Genomic DNA, 21,128 nt, shown 5'->3' on the forward strand with positions numbered 1-21,128 from the left:
TTCCTCTAATTATTATATATAACATAATATTGGGAATTAACCAAAAACTTTTCCCCAGGAACCCACCACTCAATTCCATCCCCCTGTGCTCATTCCCACAGAACTGGGATGTCAATTAAAGCCTTAAAATTAATGTAATTTGGGAAATACTTTTTGTGTCTTAAGGAGGTGAAATAAAATATTCCTTATTTAACACAGGAGTTATTTAGTATTTAATAAGGAGTTATTCCTTATTTAACAGGAGTTAGGAAAGTTCTCCCTGTCCCTCCCAGCCTCTCTCACCATCCTCTTTCCATCAAAATAAACGGGAATGCAGAGCCAAGGAATCCTAGGAAGGAGCCTGCTGCCCTCTCATGGCTCCCTGAGCAAACAGCCAGGAGGAAAATGGGAATAAAAGTCTGGGAGGATCCTCCTTTTCCAGCAAAATTCCCTTTCCAGGCTCAGGAGCAGAACCAGGACAGGCTGAGCAGGACGGGATAACTCCATGTCCCGAGTTATTCCAGGGAATGCTGTTTGGGGGGATTTTATTTCCTGATTTTTCTGTTCCTCTCCTTTCAAGAGGTTGTTTTGATGTGGTTTGGAACTGCTCCTCCAGCTGAAAATGTCTTAATTCCTAAAAATCCCATTAATTCCTTGGGATAATTGGGTGGTTTGGGATTTCTGTGCCCCATCCCTGGAAATGTCCAAGGTTGGGTTGGATCATGAGATAACAAAGGTCAGTTCTCAGGAACTGCCTGGATTTGGGAGCTCCTGCTCTAAATTAAATTACAAAATAAGAAAACTCTGGAATTCCCCATGTCCTGGAAGGGAAAAAGATGCTCAGGAGCCATCCAGGGTAGGGATGAAGAGCAGGAATTCCAATTGTTCAGGAATCTGCTGAGCCAAAAGGGATTTGGCATCCCCATTACAGCCAATTCCAGGCTGAAAGAGGGAGAAAATGGGAAAAAAGGTAGGGTTAAAAATAAAAAGGGGAAGAAAGAGAAAAAAAGAGTTTAAAAAAAAAAAGAAAAATATGCCTGTGTTAGGTTTTAGGAGCTGAGGAAGGAATTGGCCTGGGTGGGAAGGGGAGAGGCTGGAACTCCTGCAGGGAAATGCAGCTCCCATCCCACCTGCACTGGGTGATTCCCACAGCATCCATCCAGCTCCTGGAAGGTGATTCCCCCTCCCACATCCCAGTCCTGACTGCTCCTCTCCTTGTGGCCCGGGTCAGGAATGCTGAAAGCTGAGCTCGAGTGGAGAGGAACAAGAGGGGATTGTCCAGCAAGGCACCCCCAGCTCCCATCTGCTCCCTCTCTTCCTCCTCTTCCTCCCCCCAGAGCAGAATTCCCTCACTCCCAGCCCGTGCTGACCTGGCCATAATGGTTGCTCTGACTCAAGAAGTGACTTTTTTTTCTCTGTCTAAATAAATCACTTGGATGTTTCTACTGAAGGGATCCTGACTGAATTGCAGGGTTTAAAATAACCATATATAACATTAACTGGGCCATACATCCTCAGCTCGCCTCCTGGAGGGGCACAGGACAAGGAGAGATGGCTTTAGATTAAAGGGGAGAGATTTAAGTTATAAATATTAGGAAGAAATCTTTCTTTGTGAGGGTGGGGAGGCCCTGGCACAGATTCCCAGAGCAGCTGGGGCTGCCCCTGCATCCCTGGAATGCCCAAGGCCAGGCTGGAACAACCTGGGACAGTGGAAGGTGTCCCTGCCCATGGAATGAGATGAATTTTAACCTCCCTTCCACCTCAATTCTGTGATTCTATTTGTGCAAGATCTAGCTGAGCTTTACAGTTGACTCTCAGAAGTTTCACATGGGATAAAAGTCACACCACGCAGCAGAAATGCTGAATAAAGGCAGCTTTTCCTTGGAGCCACAGAGCATCCCCAACACCTGCTGAATTATCAGTCACCCTAAAGTTTAGCAGCAGCTGAAAACATTTAATAAGACACATTGCAAAGCTCCAGGCAGGCAAATGCAATAATTCCTGATGTGGGCACGGCTCCTCGACAGCATCCAGAGCTGGTTAATTCACAATTAGAGGGGAAAAAAGAGCCAGTGCAGCTTTGCTGTTACCCAGAGGCAAAGAGACTCAGTCAATAAAAGCAATCCTGTCCCCCAGGAGCTATTCCACTAAAGAGTCAGCAGCTCCTGCTGCTTAAAAATCTCTGCTGGTGGGAGAGCTGCCGGAATTAACGATCGGGGCTCTAAATCAAGCACGGGATCACAGACACAGCTAATGATTTCTGTTACTGAGGTATCAGAGAACTCAAAATAAATATTCCTCTGGCTGCCCTGGGGCAGCTTGGGGTGGGGGGTGAAAGGGAGGAGAGCCTGAAACCAGGATCAAATAAATCACAGGATGGTTTGGGGTTGGATGGAGCTCTAAACTCATCCAATTCAGGGGCAGGGACATTTTCCCCTGTCCCAGGCTGCTCCAGCCTGGCCTTGGGCACTGCCAGGGATCCAGGGGCAGCCCCAGCTGCTCTGAGTGCCCTCTAAATTAAATCAAATTATATTATAAACTAGAACTCCCCACTGCTGCCACTTCCCAGGGCTGGCAGGGAATTTTAGGGAGGCATTTGGGGGAATTTTAGGGTGAAAATTTGGTGCCAGCTCCGTGCATTCGCTCCCCCCGTGCAGGGATGTGCGGATGCTCCTCAGCCCCATCCCCACAGCAGCCACCCAGCAGCTCCTTGTGCCTGGGGAGGGAATTTCTGCCCTCAAGCTGAAATAAAACACCCAGAGGAAGAATCCCGAGGTAGCTTTGTTGGCCACCTGTGGAGTGAACTCCTGTTTCTATCGGGGTTTTCAGCGTTGTGGTGACTTTGATCTGGCACTCACACCAAAGCAGGTGAGGCCTTGTTGCACAGCAAATTTCTGCTGTCTGCAGGCAAACAAGAGACCTCCAGACTGATTTTTGACAGAGCCACGTGCTCCCCACAGGCATCCAAAAGCAGGATTTATTTTATTTCCCAAATCAGTGCTTAGTTGCAGCAGAAACTCCCAGGCAAGGGGAGGCTCCCATTCCCCAGAGCTGGAATTCCTGCTCCTCCTGCATTATTCTTTCTCCATCCCTCCACCAGGCCACTCTGAGCTCTCCAGAGCTGGAATTCCTGCTCCTCCTGCATCATTCCTTCTCCATCCCTCCACCAGGCCACTCTGAGCTCTCCAGAGCTGGAATTCCTGCTCCTCCTGCATCATTCCTTCTCCATCCTCCTCCAGGCCACTCTGAGCAGAGCTGTGGTGTGTGATGGATGCTGGCTGGGCCCAACACCGACAGATGAATGCTGAAACTGTGAAAATTTTTGCAGCCAAAGCAAATCTGGCAAATGTTTGGCTCCACTGTAACGTTTACAGCGCTCCCCGGCACTTCCAGGCACACAGAGCAAAGATCAGCCCTGATTTTATTGACCTGTGCCACTCCTCAAGTCTTAGAAACCCTCTTTTATTTTTATTTTATTCCCCACTCTGCCATCACCACCCTTTGAAGCTGGGAGGAAAATCCCTCTGCTTTGGTTCCTTTGAAAGAGCACAGCTGCACAAAGTGCTGGCTGCTTTCATCTCCAAACTTGATTTTTCTGACATAAATAGTGAGGATTCACCTCTTGTATCTCTTCATCCCCTCTCCAAAACGCTTTTTTGTCTCCACCAGCACCTCTTGTGTCGCAGGGCAGACGTGGAGCATGACTGAAAATCACACTGGGAAGGAAAGGGAGGCTTTTTTCTTTCTTTTTAAAGGAATAAAAAAGTCTCTCCTGGCTGCAGAGGTGAGAGGCAAAGGAGCAGAAGTGCTGACCACGTGCTCTGAGCAGGATTTTGCACTTTGGATCTGCCCCAAGGTCCCGCTGCTCACTTTTCTGGGAGGGATGAGGAGGGAGCTGCCCCACTCCTGGGCAGTTCTGCAGCAGTGTGTCCTTGTGAGCACACAAAATACTCCTTAAACTGGGCAAAGGGGTGGTTCTGGCCCCAAACCACCCCTGATCATCCAGCTGGGGACACCTTGTGCCAGGGACAGCTCTGTGGAGAGGGGCTGGGCACACCTGCCCGAGGTGTGGCTCTGCCCTCGGCTCAAAGCTCAAACAGGATTTTCCTGATGTTTCTGTGCATTAATAATTAATAATTAATTAATAACCTGTAGATGCTGGGCTTCTCTGCTGTCCTGGAGCTGTTGAATCATTTGGGTTGGAGAAGCCAGCGAGTCCAAGTGTCCCCCAGTGCCACAGGCTGTGACATCCCTCCAGGCACGGCACTCCGCCCCGTGCCCTCTGGATTTGGCCACAAGTTCTCCCATGGCCAGGAGCCTCCAGACCTGCAGGAGATCCCTAAGCACAGCAAGGAGAACAGGGAGCAGCAGCAGCTCAGTGACCATTCCTCTCATTCCAAGGGATCCCAAATCCCACACAACTAAAACAACAGCAGCTAAAACCAAAACAGGCCGTGGTGTCCTCCAAACCATCTGGGGATGGAAGTGTGCACACACTCCAGAGCAAATGGAAATTTGCTGTCCAATTCCAGCCATTTTCCTCCACACCCCCTTTCCCAAGGCGTCCTTAAAACAGAATAACATCCTTTGGGGCGTCTTCAATGGGCCTTGCCTGCTGTTTCTTCTTGGAATATCTGGAGTGGTCGTAGAGATAGATGATGACGAGAGAAGCGATGTTGAGGAGAAGGACGAGCAGCATGATCCAGTAGGAATATCCATAGCTGTGTCTGGATCCAATGTGTCCCTGCAGGGAGGTGGAGCATCCCTGGGCCAGCTCTTCAGACAGGCTGTTCCCTTGCACGTTCACAGGGAAAAGGATCATGGCTATGAGGACGAGGGCTCCTGGAAAATGTAAATGTAAATTTTACAGGAGGAACCGTAGTGCTATTTAGAGTTTTTGACTTAAAGTCTGCTTTTATCCTCACCCTAGTGCAGGTATTTTAATCAATTTATCAAGTATTAATTAGTAAACTATGGGGAATTTCAATGATTTTTGTCCCACCCAATAGTATCTGACAGGATACTATTTTTTTTATATATAAGCAATGATATAATTTAAAATTCTTAGATTTTCACTGGTAATTCTTAGATAAAACCATTTAATTCAGCTATTTTTTTTAATTTAATTTAGTGCTGATGGGTATCGTGTATTCACCCCTTTGGTGATTTGTAAATGTCTGTTTGATATGAGCCCAAATTCATGGACAGGCAGTCTCACAGCTGGATAAAATAAAAACAGCTGGATAGATATCACAGCTGGATAAAATACCACAAATATTAATAATTAGTATTATAATAAATAATTAATATGATTAATAAAACACGTAAACACAAAATACAATAAATAAATATAAAAAATAGAATACACAAAAGAGCAAAACCAGCTGGAGAGATATCACAGCTGGATAAAATACTGCAAATATTAATAATTAATATAATGATAAATAATTAATATCATTAATAAACCACATAAATACAAAATACAATAAATAAATATGAAATAATAAATAGAATACACAGAATAGAAAAACCAGCTGGATAGATATCACAGCTGGATAAAATACCACAACTGGATAAAGCCCTGAGCTCAGGTCTGTGCTCAGGGCTGGCCCAAGAGCTCAGACTTGGAAACCTCCTGTTCTTTACAACTTGAATTATTGGATGAGTCTGGGCTAAGCCAAAATGTGATGTTTTATCAGATCTGGGTCTATTTCTTACAGCTTTCAAAATGCAAAAGTTCAGTTGCTTTGACATTTATCTAAAATATTCTAAATATCTCTGCTTTCCTCATGCCAACAGAGCTGTAACCTCTGAGCTCTGGTGGAACAGCTCCATTCCTCCTCTCCAGGCACCTCATCCTACCCAGGATGAGCTGAAACAGCTTCATTTTTTATTCAAGAGGAGAATTAGGAATTAGGAACCTCCAAGATGACCTCCCACATTAAATGATGCGTGGTTTCCCATAAAAATACACCCACAGCAAAATAAACTTCCAGGTCACAGCACTTGCAGGGCTGCTAAAAGTAACCACAGCCCTCAGCCAACACAAGGATTTGTTTTCTCCCCAATATTTATTTTGGCCATGGTCCTTTCATTTCAGTCAGAGCTTGCAGGTTCAGGTGCTGAGCTCAGGAAAAACCTTCCCATGGCATGAGACAGCGATCTGCTTGTCTCAGAAATGAATAATTAATTGTCTAATTAAGCTTTTGTTCACTTTTCTAACCGTGCTTCACAGCTGGTTCAGCATCTGTGTTAAAAAACGGGTGATTTTCACAGCTCCACCTGTAATTGTAGTAATTAAGATTATCTGCACTGTTCCCTTCCCACCAAGGGCTGGTTCTGTCCCCAGGACAGGGTGATGCTGCAGGGGAAACATTTTCCCTGGACCTCAAAAGCTTTTGAAGGCCAAAATACCCCTGCTGAAATACTCTGTAATCAGATGTCTTAAAAGGAAATTATTCAAGTGCAAACCTATTATCAGAGGAACACCTAATCCTCTGGGGACTAATTGAGTGTGAGAGCAGGACAGGGAGGGTTGGGAGCAGCCAGACTCAATCCAAGCAGGAATGTTGGTTTCCACCTCCAGGAGCTCTTGGACAGCTTCACAGCTCCAATGACTCAGCATCTCCACCCTTTTATTTTATTTTTATAATGCTTAAGGAATGTTTAAACTTATTTTCACCTGTGAATTTTATTTTTTAAAGAGGGAAATAACTTTTGCCAGGGCTTGTTTCTCCAAACTGCTGCCTCCCTACAAATCCTATCATATAAATATTACTTTTATTGTTACAGAATGCCTTTAAATCCTATTTAAAAGATGGTTTTATTTTTAAAAGATTAGGGTTAGGGTTTGGGTTAGGGTTAGGATTAGGATCAGGGTTAGGATTAGGTTTAGGATTAGGGTTAGGATTAGGTTTAGGATTAGGGTTAGATTTAGAGTTAGCAGGCACAGCTAAAAAGCAAAAATGCATTTCCAGGTGTTTCTTCCTACAGCTTTATAATGCTCAATGCTGGAATTAAAGGAATAGGGTTAGGGTTAGGATTAAGGGGGTTAGGGTTAGGATTAAGGGTTAGGGTTTGGGTCAGCATTAGGGTTAGGGTTATCAGGCACAGTTTAAAAACAAAAATGCATTTCCAGGTATTTATTCCTTCGGCTCTATAATCCTCTATGCTGGAATTTAAGGTCTATAAGGGTCTGGGTGTGGGTCAGGATTAGGGTTAGGGTTTGGGTCAGGATTAGGGTTAGGGTTTGGGTCAGGATTAGGGTTAGGGTTCTGTCAGGATTAATGTTGGGGTCAGGTTTAAGGTTAGGGTTAGGGTTATCAGGCACAGTTTAAAAACAAAAATGCATTTCCAGGTGTTTCTTCCTGCGGCTCTATGATCCTCAATGCTGGAATTTAAGGAATAGGGTTAGGGTTAGGATTAAGGGGGTTAGGGTTAGGATTAAGGGTTAGGGTTGATGGTCAGGATTAGGGTTAGGGCGGCTGTATAATCCTCTATGCCAGGATTTATGGAATATAACCTCTCACCACACATGGAATTCCAGGTGTAGACTCCCACAGGCCCCAGGAATGTCTGGTAGGGGTTGCTGACGCTGTTGGTGCAGGTGAAGCCGGCGCTGAGCAGGGAGCTGAGCAGGGCCAGCACCAGCACCGCGATGGTGGCGATGTTCAGGCTCCTCCTGCTGCTGCTGCTCAGGGCGTCCGCGACTGGAACACGGACAGAGAGGGGTGTGAGAGGGTTTTCAGCCTGTCAGAGGCTGACCTCTTTCCCAAGGAAAAGTTTCTTGAGAAAGTCTCAAGGATAACTTGTGTAAATAACTTTAAATAACTTCTCGAAACAATTGTGCCCGGTTGTGCTGATTGTGTTTCTCTTGTTCCACCAATGGGACCAGAGACGTGCTGTTCCCTTTACCAATTGTGTTAAACCTGTATTGGAACACTTTATAAAAAGTTAAAATAAAACCCTTCTGATGATCCTTCTGCCTGTTGAACTGAATCCACACATCTTTATTTCATGTCCAAAGGTGACACCTCAGGATTTACCTAAATCCTTCCAGCTCCTCGTTATGTTGCTGGTAACAAGAGACTCAACCCCAAATGCAACACCCTCCAAGTGTTATTTTGTTGAGGTGAATTATTTTCCTCCTCTCAATTTAAAGATTGAAAAGGCAACTATAATGTGCTTTATGTTGTAACAAATACAGTGAAAATGTTCTGGAGCTCTGTTCAAATAGATGTTGTGAGAGACAGACTTCTGTAGGAGTATTCCCTTTTTGTGCTGTTCTTGAACAGAGCCATTATTGCAAAATATTCAGGCAGCCCATAACTGGGAGAAATCACAGCAGAAAAAAATATAAAAAGAGAGTAAAAACCCCATAAAGAGGAATAAACATAATAAAAAGAGCTGTTGGCAAGGAATGAAAAGGAGATTTCCTCTCACATTTTATCTAATGCTGCAGTACAAGTTAATTTCTGCTTGAGGCAGTGGCAGGTAAGGATGTGTTATGGAAATCAGTTGTAAATTGAAGCAATTTTCCTGGAAGAAAAGGAAAGCAGGGCATCCAGGGGATATCACTCAAGGAAATGGAAGTGAGCAGGTTGTACCCTGCACTCGGGCTGAAGCAGCCTTGCAGCCTGGCCATCACCTGTGATCTATTTCTTGAAGGAGAAATAAGTCTGGAGCCGAATCAGACAGGATTGTGTAATTCCCCTCTGGCAGCCTCAGTTCATTTTATCTCTCAGAACATCTCCAGAACTGCCTGGCTACACCTCTTGCACGCCCTAATTGATCTTGTTTATCTCTGACACGGAGCTGCAGTTTAGGGGAGGGCATTTTGGCATTCTCCAGCTGTCGTGGCCGTGTCTGCACCAGCACAAGGCTGAGGGCTTGAAAGAAAATGCTCTTTTCATGGCAAACTATTTTTTTTGATCCCTAAATAAAGCAGTCTGTGCAAACAGAAGGAATCTCCAGCAGCTGATCTATCTGAGTGGGATCAAACTCAAATATTTGAGTGGTAACCTGCAGCTGGATAACCTCTGGATCTGTGTAAAACAATTCTAGAATGAAAACAGGGTTTGGTCAGATTCCTCCTTAATTTCCTGTATCTTCTTTTGTTTTTCATCCTTTATTCTTGCATGTTTGGGTAGAATTTCCCAGACTTTCACTGAGCTTAGTCAGCCTTCCCAGCAGCTTTTACAGCTCTACAATCACCCATGACACATCAGGAATTAATCACTGAAAGAAGCCCAAACAAACCAGAAATCCCAAGGAGAGCTCAGCAGAACTTCCTACTATTCAGGAGATCCCTGGAAACCGATGGGAACACGAATGAATTCCAGCAATTTCCAAGTTTTTGTCACGTATTTTAGAACGTTAGAAAGTGAAATGATTCCTCTGTGCTGTGTTAAATTTGGAAAGATTTCCCTGGGTGTTGTTGGCTGCCGGCAGTTGGGTAAATCCTGATATTCCAGACTCTCCTCCTGAGCCTGGCTCAACCTCTACCTGTGTGATTTGGAGCAGTCCAAGCTGTGACCAAGCCTTCTCTGACAGACATTTCACCCACAGCTGGCTCCTCTCTAAGATAAATCATTCCAGCAGCTCGGGAAGGCTCGGAGGAGCCAGGTGATGAAATAACCTGTGAGTTCTGCGGAGCCTGAGGAGCGGCTGCACTGATTTATTGCTCTGGGAAAGAGCCACCCTGGCTGGGCACTCCAGGCTCTGCCATAAGTGACATTCCTTTGGCTTTCAGCTCTATGCTTGGGAATTTCTTTGCATGTTGTGGTTTCTAGAGGAATCAGTTGGGTTTTTTGGTAAAGGCTGTGGATGATCTGAAAAGTCAACCTGAGCTATTGCTGAAAATAACCCCCAAGTTCTTGAGTGTGATTTACCCTTCAGGGGTTGTCCTTCTTTTCCCACACCCAAATATGACAATGCCAGTTGAGAAATGCACGTGGGGTGCACAGCAGAGCCCCCAGGCAGGGCACAGCTGCTTTTAAACCATGCTGTGATTTGAAGGGATGTTTACAACTCCTCTTGCTGATGTCTGAAATGCTGGAATGGAGAAAGCTCAGCACTTTGTTCCTCCTTAGCACTGGAAATCCATTTATTTAAGGATATCAGCAAAGGAAATGCATCTCCTTGTCTTAGGAGGACAGGAATATAAATTAAGGTGAATATAAAGAGAGAACGTATGGAATTCTAGGAAGCATTTTCCCTATTTCAATTTTATATGGAATAGAATGATGGAACAGACTGGTTTGGGTGGGAAGGGACATCAAATCCCACCCAGTGCCCCCCTGCCATGGCAGGGACACCTCCCACTGCTCCAGCCCCAGTGTTCAGCCTGGCCTTGGGCACTGCCAGGGATCCAGGGGCAGCCCCAGCTGCTCTGGGCACCTGTGCCAGGGCCTGCCCACCCTGCCAGGGAAGGATTTCTTTAGCAAAATCTTTAGAAAATAATATAAAACATGATAATTATGCTTATTATAGAGCCTAAGTATGAACATAAAGTCAGTTCTTATTCTGGATTCCTGCCTGACACAACCAGTGAGGGATGTGGGCAACCCCAAATTTAGATTATTGATAAAACATCACTCTCCTTCAGCAGCTGTGGAAGGAAACTCACAAATCCAGAAGCTCACTCATTTTGTTCATCCCTAAATAACCGGTGGGGACAGTTGAGATCACCTTTTGTAAATGTTCTCTAAACATTTGATAAATGATGAGCCCAAATCCCCAAATCTGGCTGAGGGAAAACCCAACACCACCAATGCAGGCCACGAAGAGAACCAAAACCCTTCACTGATAGCAGCAGTTGTGATCTCATTTCATTAATTCAAATTCAAATCGATCTGCTGGCAACACCCAGGCCCTGGGGCTGGGCTGTGGGAGCTGCTTTAGACAAAGGCAGGGCACAATTCCTGGAGTGCAGCCAGCCTGGATCCTCCATCAGCTCTCCAGGCCAGGATTCCACCTTTCCCACGGAGCCCAACTCAAATCAGCCAGAGCTGCCCACATGGCTCAAGGTTTGGGGCTTCAGCCAACTATAACCACATACAAATTATTGTATTTATTTATTAGTATTTATTCTGCTAAAGATCACTTTCATTATTCTGCTGTGACTGTAATTAATTAAGACGGAGTGATTTGGGATTTTGTGCTTGTTATGTAATGATACCAATCCCTGCTCCACCTCTTGCTGGGAATGCTGCTGTGCTCAGGGTTTCATGGGAACATAAATGGAATGGAATCCAGCTAAATGTGGGGACTGGTTTGTGTAACCCAGCTCTGCCACCGTGGGAATTCAGGTGTTTCTGCAGGTGCAATTCCAGGAATAAATTAGGCTGGGGAAGAACCTAATTGATTAGGCTGGAGGTTTAGATCTGCTGTGCTGGGACATCTCACAACAGCCTACCAAAAAATGGAACTATTTCTTAAAGCATCTTAAAATCCCAGTTTGATTTGGGTGGGAAAGGACCTCAAATCCCACCCATCCCACCCCATCCATGGCAGGGACACCTTCCCCTGTCCCAGCTGCTCCAGCCCCAATGTCCAGCCTGGCCTTGGGCACTGCCAGGGATCCAGGGGCAGCCCCAGCTGCTCTGGGCACCTGTGCCAGTCCTTCTATCTAATTTAAATCCATATCTCATATTTCAAAATTATTTTGAATATTCTATTATCTGCTAATTACATATTGTATCATATTATCAGCTCATATTTTTGGTAGCTTTCATTTGAGTGGCTTTTCTCCCTTTCCAGTGTGTCACCAGCATTATTGCTCTGAATTTGATGAGGCAGCAAGGCAGATAAAATAAGTGCAAACCCTTGATCCTTGCAGCAGCTTTCAGGTTTATCTGCCCTTGGGTGTTGTTTTGTGTGTTTTGTTCCTTTTCCTGCAGCAGCTTTCAAACCTTTCTCTATTAAAATGGTGCTAATTCAGTAGTTGGTGGCAAAATGTTTAAAGTCAAAATAATAAATTAACATCATGAAGTTAAAAAAAAAACCAAACCAAATGCTGGGAGGTGAGTTAGGTTTGTAAATCCCTTAATTAAGTAGTGAGAGTCAGTTTTCTGTTCCTCACTGAACTTCTGGAAATCAAAGTCACTTTGGCAGAAAGCTCCTGTTTTGTGTTTTTTTCCCTTGTTTCAAGGTGCAGGCCAGGCTCACAGGTAAGTTGTTATTGTTGAATTTCTGTGCCTTTTTAAAGGGTTTTATTTTATACCACTTAAATCCCCCACTTAAATTCTTGTTCTCATTAAAGTACTGTAAGATGGATACGTCCATCAGCGGCACGAGTGAGGTGATCCTAGGTTTGGGTTGGATATTGGGAAGGAATTCCTTCCTGTAAGGATGGTGATGCCTTGGAATGGGTTTCCAAGGGAGGTTGTGGCTGTTCCTGGATCCCTGGTCCAAGGCCAGTCCAATTCCTTCCCAATATCCAACCCAAACCTAAAATCTTCTTACCCGTCCCGCTGATGGACGTATCCATCTTACAGTATTTTAAGTGATTTGGAAATATGAGATATGGATTTAAATGAGATATCAGGACTGGCACAGGTGCCCAGAGCAGCTGGGGCTGCCCCTGGATCCCTGGCAGTGCCCAAGGCCAGGCTGGACATTGGAGCACCTGGGACAGGGGAAGGTGTCCCTGCCACGGCAGCGGTGGCACCGGATGGATTTAAGCTCCCTCCAAACCCAAACCAGTCTGGGATGCTCTGATCCACTTCCAGATGTGCCAGCACTTACCTTGGAAGGTCATTTTGGACACCTGGAGTCCTGCATCCACGAACTGCTCGCAGGTGCCCCTGAAGAGGCCGTACTGGAGGCTGACGGTGACGTTGGAGCCGGTGCGCGAGAAGCGAACCTCGCTGCTCACCCACTGCGGGGTGGCCAGCACCACACAGATCACCACGAAGGAGCTGACACAGGCACAAAAAGCAGAGGCAAACATGGATGTTTTCTTCCTGGAGGGCATCTTTGCACGGATTCTTCCCCCAGTTCAGAGGATTTGGTTCCCTTTAATCCCGTTTACCGTGAGGGTGATTCCTCCTCGGCGCTGCCCAGGCACAATGTTGGTCTGGTAAACTTTAAGCAATCAGTAGTGGTAATAAAAATGTAAAATAATTGAACTTTGCTCTGGGGAAAAGGAGTTGCCATGGTGACAACCAAAGCAGCCTGGCAAAGGCCGCTGGAATTGTCCATGGATGATTTATGGTCCTCGTCACTTCCCAGATCCCAGCTCTGGGTTCATCCAAAGCCTGGAGCTGGCACATTCCCAGCTCCTCCTGGGACACTTCTCAATTCCTTGCTTTTTCCTCTTAAAATCCTGACAGCCAGGCTGGAATCTGCCAATCTGTATCGAATCTCTCTCTGATACATTAAGATAAAGTTGTAAAATGTTCTCCCTTCAAATTCCCAGCTTGCCTGAGGAGCTCCCCAACCATCCCTTTGGGAAACCTCTTCAATTCTTCACATTTCAGAAAATACTGTGCTGGTTTTGGCTTTTGGTGGGCTCTGTCTGCTTTGGAGCAGGTTCTATCTGCTGTCAATAGGTTGCTTTCTAATTCCTAATTAATTCTAATTAATTCTAATTCCTAATTAAATTCCTAATTCTAATTAAATTCCATATGTTTTTACAGAATAACTCCTTCCCTTTTGCTTTTTTGGCAGGGAGGAGACAAATATCTTGAGCAGGGCTTAATTTCAGGGAAGGATGGACATGTACAGGGAGAAATCCTGGAAAAAATCTATTCTGGACTATAAACCAAGGGAGTATATTCATTTTTTGATCCCAGCTGACCTAAACATTGACCAAAGAACCCAATTTCTTCATTACTTAATGAAAAGACTGAAGCCAAATCCCAAGAATTTGAGGTAAACCCAAAGCTGGGAGCTCATTCCCTATTATTTTGGCCTGAAACATAAATTAATAATTTATTGTCAGTGTAGAATAACAGAGATTCCATTAGCTTTTATTTCTATTAATTATAATGTCATTATCCACTTTATACTGAAGCCCTGCTCCTGGATCATCCAGAGCTTTTGAATTAACCTTTAGGGAATAATCTGCTTTAATCAGTCCCTGGACTTCTTGTCCTGAAGCTTCCCTGCTTTGTCCTGTGATGACAGGGAGAGATTTTGGATTTTTTTTATGGATTTGAAATAGCCAAGAATTTCTCAGCAGGAGTAAATACCTGGGAAAATACTTATTTTGCAATGCAGTGTTATTGTATTGAGGTTTTTCTGGTTTTATGATATTTTTTGATCCCAAATTTTAAGCAGCAATTAGATTTGAAATCCATGGATTTTATTTTTATAGTCTTGTGATTTTTATTTTGTTTTTTGAACTACTTGAGGCTTTGATGATATCTTTGAGGTCATTATTTATAGGAATATATAAATATAAGTTTTTTTTGAAGTATTTAAGTTTTATTCCGAAATAATCAAAGTTCTTCATTAACGTAATGGAAATCAGTCAGGATTTGAATTAAGCTTCAAGGAATAAAGGGAAATTTCTTGCCTTGTATAAAATAATAAGAAACCTGCCTCATTTTCTGTCCACTACCCAGTTAAACTTTAACCACAAAAATATGGGATGGCTCTGTTGGGCTGATCCACCTCTCCAGGTTCATTAATCCAACACTTCTATTCTCCAAAGGACATAGTCCAAGATTTTATAATCCAAGGATATTTCCTAATAAAAAGAGCTAAAACCTGCCCTCCTGCCATCAGCAGTGCCACTTGTCCCCTCTGAAATACGGTTTAAAAATTCAGCATTTAAAAACTGATGTTTGTCTTGGTTAAAACTTCCCAGGAATTATTTTTCAGCTCCTTCAATTTTAATGAATTGAGCACTTCACCCTTTAAAAATACTGAATAGCAGAGACTCAGAGCATGGTGAACAGCCTGGGGTTCCCTTCCTTGCAATCTGACTCAATTGGATTTAGTTTTTGGTGACTCAGCTCAAATTGTTATGACTCAAATCATTGAAACTCTCCTGTGGCTCAGGGGCTTGCCCTGTAAATGAGATCATAATTTGCTTTTTTTCTTGCTTGAGGTTCATTCTCTACCTGGGCTATGATTCCTTGTCTTTATTTTTTTTTTTTTTTCTCACAGCTACCTGTAAAATCATCATAAACCTGGAATTAAAGCTGCAGTTTGACAGGACACACATCATCTTGAGAGAGAAAGGAGAAGAGATTGGTTTCCTCTGACTCAGAGAAAATAATTCTTAATCAGCATCTTCTCATCTCTGCCCTCACTGACCCTGACTCAGCCCTGCACAGCAACCACAGAGAAAAATCAGATTAATTTGTTGTGAATCAGGGGGGCAGCAGTGAGATCTGCAATCCTTTGCTACATGAAATTACCCATCACTTTTAAAACTTGATGATGTGATTTCCCTGTCTGCTTTAAGCCAAAAATACAAAAGCAAGGCCTTTAAATGCAAACTTTTCATGCACATCTATTCTTTAATGTTGCAAATAACTTCTTACATGGGGAAAAAAAAAATAATCCTGTGTTGGCTTGATGCTTTTCCCACAGTTCCAGAAGGATCAGAGATTTGGGAGGAATTCTTCCCTGTGAGGGTGCCCAGAGCAGCTCTGGCTGCCCCTGGAAGTGTCTGAGGCCAAGCTGGAGCAGCCTGGGATGGTTGAAGGTGTCCCTGCCCCTGGTAGTGTGGAATGGGATGGATTTAAGGTCCTTTCCAAGCCAAACCATTCTGGGATGTTCTCCCGAGGGATGCCAGCAGGGCAGGACCCAAGGTTTGGCTCCCAGCTCGAAGCTCTCAGCTGTGCTCAGCAGCAGCCAGGGAAATTCAAGGTGAAACCTCTGCAAATTCTTCTCAGTTCTGCTGCAGCTGCAGCTCTGCCCTGCTGGGGGTTAAAAATTCTGTGGAAATATCCTGTGTGAAACCAACTGGCTGCTGGCAAGGGGGCTTGGCAGGAAATGCTGCTGATATTTGGGTTTTCCTGGGCCTGACCTTCGTGGTGCATCCTCGTGTCTCCCACAAAGCCTTTCCCAATTCCCTTTTCCATCTCTGATTGCAGAGGAGCTCAGCTGCTTCATCCCTCAGCTGGGTTTGGCTCCAAAAAGATTCCAAAAACTTCCAGGATGTGCAGGATCAACCCATGGATTCCATGCAGGATCAAACCAAGTGTTGCCAATGTTGCCTCTCCCTCTTTTGGGATGGATAAATTAAAATTAAAACAAATTATTAAGAATGAAATCCGGGTTTCTTCCTCTGGCACTTTGCAGCCAGAATTCAGATGGAAACAGGGATTTGGTTGTGTCTTTGGACTGGAAAAGGGAAATGGGATAAAGCCTCATAATTTGATTGGAGCTGAGGTTGAGAAACGTGAAGCTGCACAGATCTGCAAAACAATTGCAACAATTCCTCGGAAAACTTTGGGACTCTTTGGAAGAGAAGGGTGTGAGCACTGTTTTTATGGATCCCTGCCCAGTGCTGCTGTGGGGTGGATTTACACAATTCCATCTTCTGATTTCTTCTTTCCCTCTGAGCTTTTTGGGATTTTTTCCCACGGCGCTTTGGAAAGACAAAGCAAACAAGTTTGGGATGTTTGCTTGGATTTGTCTCCAGAAAACGCCCAGAACTTCCCAGCTGAGAGCTCCATCACGGAAGGGTTGTGGATGTCTGAGCTCCGAGGTTGGAGCAGGATCACAGCTGGAATGTTGTCCCTCAGACAGGTGGAATATTGTCACCAGCCCCTCAGCTCAATCCTCTCACCCCAGCCTCCAGCAGGATCTGGGAAAAAAAAAAAAATAGGAGGAAAAAAATAGGAGTATTTCCAACTGGGAATGAAAATAAATGGAAGATCCCAAAGCCACCACACTGGAACCAACACAACTGTGCAAAATCTGGGTTTAAAATGATTGCTGCTGCCTGGGGGTCCCTTGGATGTGAGTTGTGTCCACTCTGGAATATTTGGAAAAAGGCCAGAAGTGCCAGGAAAAGAGGGAATGGCTTCAAACTTCCAGGTTAGGGAGGATACTGGGAAGTGGGAACACCCTGTGCTCACAGGGCAGCTGCAGGGACAGCCCTGAAATTGCCTTTTCTCAAAGACATTTGGGTCAAGAAATGATCCAGCATTAAGTTTTGATGGGAAATAAATCCTTCCATGGGAAAGTTTATCCTCTACAACTTCTCCCAGGGCAGGGGAAGGAGAGCAGCAGCTCCCTGAGCACCTGACTCCTTGTTTGTCCTGTTTCTTCCCATTTCCAGGCTGGAAAAATCCTTGGTGGGAATGTTTGCAGGCCATTATTTATAAAATAAAGAGTTTTAAAATGAAATAGTGAAATTATAGAGATGTTTTCCATTTTCACTCCACAAGTCACTGTCTGCATTTCCCTAAACAACAGAGCTCCACTAAAGCCTTTAAGATCTCTCAGGGTGTCTTTTCTCTATACCCTAAAAGATGACACAGCTTTAAAATGAAGTGTTTTGCTGTTAAAACATTTTCATTTATGACTGAAAAGTGAAATTCAGTGCTCAAGTGCAGTGTATTGATGAGTGAGGGGCAAAAATACACTCCTGGTATTTTAAGAAATGGAAAATACAGCCTTTGCAATATTTTCATTTTAATAAGATGTGGCTTTGAAGCTGCTTCAAGGTGTGGAGTGTTTAAAACAACCCCTTGAGGCAGAGATGGAGAGAAGAGCAGGCTTCCACTTATTGCAATTTCTGTAACAATTCCAAAGAGATGGAGGTTTGAACACTTCAATCCATTCCCACAGACTCCTAATTTTAGATTGCAAATGGAAAAACCTTCAACAAATACCCCTTTGAAGTCATTAAATTAACTATTGCTGGAATATTACACAGCCTTTTTTTCCCAATTATTCCTACTTTGAAGAGTTTCCCTTGTATTTTCAGGCTGAGATGGATTTGCAGCATCACAAACCACAGATCTCTGTCAGATTTTTGCTGTTCTGCCTCTGACTTTCTGATTTTTTTTTTCCAGGAATTTACAATTTTTGTTCCAGCACATCAGCAAAAAGACAGATCCACCCTGCTCTACCAAGGGCATCATGTTGGAACACCCAAATAAAACATTCAAATATTGCCTCTTTCCTGAAGTTTATTTTCTTGAGCTTGCCCAATCATTCCTGTTTGAAAAGCTTTTCCTGTACTCTCAGGCTGAGATGTGCTTGCAGCCACAGAAATCCTGGGTTTATCTCAGTTTTTTTGCTGTTTTGCCTCTGATTTTCTGATTTTTCTTTCAGGAATTTGCAATTTTTGTTCCACTACATCAGCAAAGAGATCAATTTACTGCACTGCCACCAAGGTTATCGTGTTGGAACACCCAAAACAAAATGTTGGTGTTCCAATATTGCCTTTTTCCTATCATTTATTCCCTGAGCTTGAGGCAGAGGAGATGCCCCTCTGTACCAGAGAGCAGCAGAGTGCCTGGAATTGCTCCTGGTGACATTCCCAGCCATTCTGCTGGAATAATGTTCCTCCCAAGGAGGGGATGAAGGGGCTGGGACCAGCCAGGAGCCGTGGGAGGCCCTGCAGCATCCCTGGAAAATTGGAAGCAAAAGTGCAACGGCTGCCAAAGAGCTGCCACTGCTGAGAGGGGTTTGATTTGTGATGGACAGAGAGGAAAAGACACCTGAGCAATGGGCTGTGAGGTGCAGGAAGAAAAGTCCCTGTTGGATACTGGATTATCCCAGTTTTGGGATAAATGTGGGATCATCTGCTCATTGTTATCTTATTTTTCACAACACTTCAGCCTTTCACTTCCTTAAATTTGTTTTTTTGGTACAGTTTCTGTCTTCCTTCTGTCAAGGTAATGAAATTGCTGCTAAATGGCTACAAATCCCCCAGCATCCTCATTTCTCAGCTGCAAAAATTCCCTTCAGACCTTGTCTGGAAAGATCTGAAATTCAGTTTCTACACCTTTCATCCTTCAGATCCCCACTCCTGGACTTTAAATCTGGATTTCTGGTTGAAGCTGTCCATCAGAGAGCATCACCCCAGGTTGTTTTCCTAAAAATTAAACTCAGGCTGTTGGCTCCAGCTCGTTAATATATCCTGGAAAACACAAGTGGCATAAACCTGGCCTTGGAGCATCCTGGATGAGACTGGGAGGATGCAGAGTTGGGCACTAAAGAGGCTAAATTATCAATATAATCATCAATTATAGCCCTGAGAGTGGAAGCTCTTTTTACAACTTCATTTCACAATTGCACAATTGATTTAGATATTCCCCTTCTCTCCAGCAAATCCCTTCACACCAAATAATGTATTAAAAACTTTATTGTACAACTTGGCTTCCCATTTTTGTCTCATGACTAATTAATTTTGAGACCACACAGCCTAACAGTACCTTTAATTCCTGCACTAATAGAAAACATGGTCATTTTGTCCAACACCTATAATAATTCTATTTATTTTATCACCTGGCTTTAAGCACTGATTTAAATTAATATCCAATTCCTCACAAAGCGCTTCCCAGTGAGAAAATCGCTGACTTGCAGTCATTTGATCTGCAAAAACGTTCATTAAAATCCAGCTCCTCCCTGGTGCTGTGCCCTCTTGAGCTGCTGTGTCTGCTCACAGAATTTTAACCTCCCCCTAAATCGCTGTTTCCTTGTCAACACGATGCCAAGGGGACGTAATTAGGCCCTGATGAAGTTTCCTGCAGAAGACACAAATACTCACAGATGTTCTGGGTTTTTTTTTGTTTTGTTTTTTCTCCTTTCCACCCCCTGATTGTGTGACATCCTTTGGAGCATCTAAATATTGCGTGCATGGGAGTGGGGGTGTGGAAAATAGCATGGAGAAACATTAAAGTCGGGAAAGTTTAGTGAGATAGCTTGGATTCCTCCTGGAGGAGAGATTTCTCCTGCTGGGATGCTCTTCTTGCTCTGGGACATCTTTTGGACAACTTAAACACGGTGTGAATGGGCACTTCGGGTTTGAAGTAATCTGGAGTCTGATGAAGGTTAGGAAAGACTTTTAATATCTTTCCTGGAGGAGAGATTTCTCCTGCTGGGGTTCTCTTCTTGCTCTGGGACGTCTTTTGGAAAACTTAAACGGGGTGGGGTGTGACGGTAACGCAGAGAATCGTTGGGAAAGACTTTCCAGATGCCTGGGATCCCTCCTGGAGCAGGGATTTGTCCTGCTGGGAGGCTCCTCTGGCTCCGGGAGAGGTGCGGAGCAGGGACTGGAGCCAAGAGGCCGCGCGATGTGCCTTGAGCCGCCCTGACTCCTGATTCCCGGTAATCCCCTCCTCCCTGCCCTGCTTTCCCACCTGCCCTTCCTATTTCGGGTCTCCCCGGTCCCTGGAGGGTCCCTGGAGGGGTCCCTGGGCACGGCCAGCCGCAGGTGCCTCCCCCCAGGGCGGGCAGGGCAGAGAGACCCTGGAGGGTCTGTGTGCCCAGGGGAGACTCCTGCATCCCGGGGGAGACTCCGGCATCCCGGGGGAGACTTCTTCATCCCGGGGGAGACTCCTGCATCCCGGGGGAGACTCCTGCATCCCGGGGGAGAGACTCCTGCATCCCGGGGGAGACTCCGGCATCCCGGGGGAGACTTCTTCATCCCGGGGGAGACTCCTGCATCCCGGGGGAGACTCCGGCATCCGGGGGGAGACTCCGGCATCCCGGGGGAGACTCCTGTATCCCGGGGGAGACTTCTTCATCCCAGAGGAGACTCCTGCATCCCGGGGGGAGAGACTCCTTCATCCCGGGGGAGAGACTCCTGCATCCCGGGGGAGACTCCGGCATCCCGGGGGGAGACTCCTTCATCCCGGGCCGGGGATGAGGGCAGGTGCGGCATCCCTAGCGCCGGGCGCTCTGGGAGGAGCTCGGGGGGGAGCTGGGCAGGGAGCGGGGCAGGGAGCGGGGCGCTCGGCCGCGGTGTGTCGAGGGGCGGTGCTGGCGGTGCCGGGGCTGTCGCTGTCGGTGTCGCTGTCGCTGTCGCTGTCGCTGTCGCTGTCGCTGTCGGTGTCGCTGTCGGTGTCGCTGTCGCTGCCGTGGCGGTGACAGAGCCCCAAGGCCGCGGCCCCGCTCCCGCTGCAGTGCGAGCCGTGCCCGCCAGGCGGCGCCGCGCCCCGGGGCTGAGGGGGATCGGCGGCGGCGGCGGGAGGAGGCGGCGGCCAAAGGGAAATTTCCTGCCGGGAGCC

At 45.5% G+C, this 21,128-nt stretch overlaps 1 protein-coding gene across 1 annotated transcript; it reads right to left on the reverse strand.

Moving 5' to 3' along the window:
• Window positions 1–3,425: 3,425 nt before the first annotated feature.
• CLRN3 (clarin 3) lies at window positions 3,426–12,980 on the reverse strand. Its single transcript, XM_015632434.2, has 3 exons — window positions 12,727–12,980; window positions 7,509–7,688; window positions 3,426–4,821 (listed from the first exon to the last, which is right to left on the reverse strand). The coding sequence occupies exons 1-3, from the start codon at window positions 12,953–12,955 to the stop codon at window positions 4,547–4,549; spliced, it is 684 nt and encodes a 227-aa protein (XP_015487920.1). The 5' UTR covers window positions 12,956–12,980; the 3' UTR covers window positions 3,426–4,546.
• Window positions 12,981–21,128: the final 8,148 nt, after the last annotated feature.

The sequence above is a fragment of the Parus major genome, chromosome 6 (genome assembly GCF_001522545.3).
Source record: "Parus major isolate Abel chromosome 6, Parus_major1.1, whole genome shotgun sequence".
Taxonomy (NCBI): Eukaryota; Metazoa; Chordata; class Aves; order Passeriformes; family Paridae; genus Parus; species Parus major.

Coding starts and splice junctions, on each gene's coding strand:
- CLRN3 (XM_015632434.2), bottom strand. CDS start 12,955: ATGCCCTCCAGGAAGAAAACATCCATGTTTGCCTCTGCTTTTTGTGCC. Junction 7,689..12,726: donor GTCCAAAATGACCTTCCAAG/GTAAGTGCTGGC, acceptor TCCGTGTTCCAG/TCGCGGACGCCCTGAGCAGC. Junction 4,822..7,508: donor CACCTGGAATTCCATGTGTG/GTGAGAGGTTAT, acceptor TACATTTTCCAG/GAGCCCTCGTCCTCATAGCC.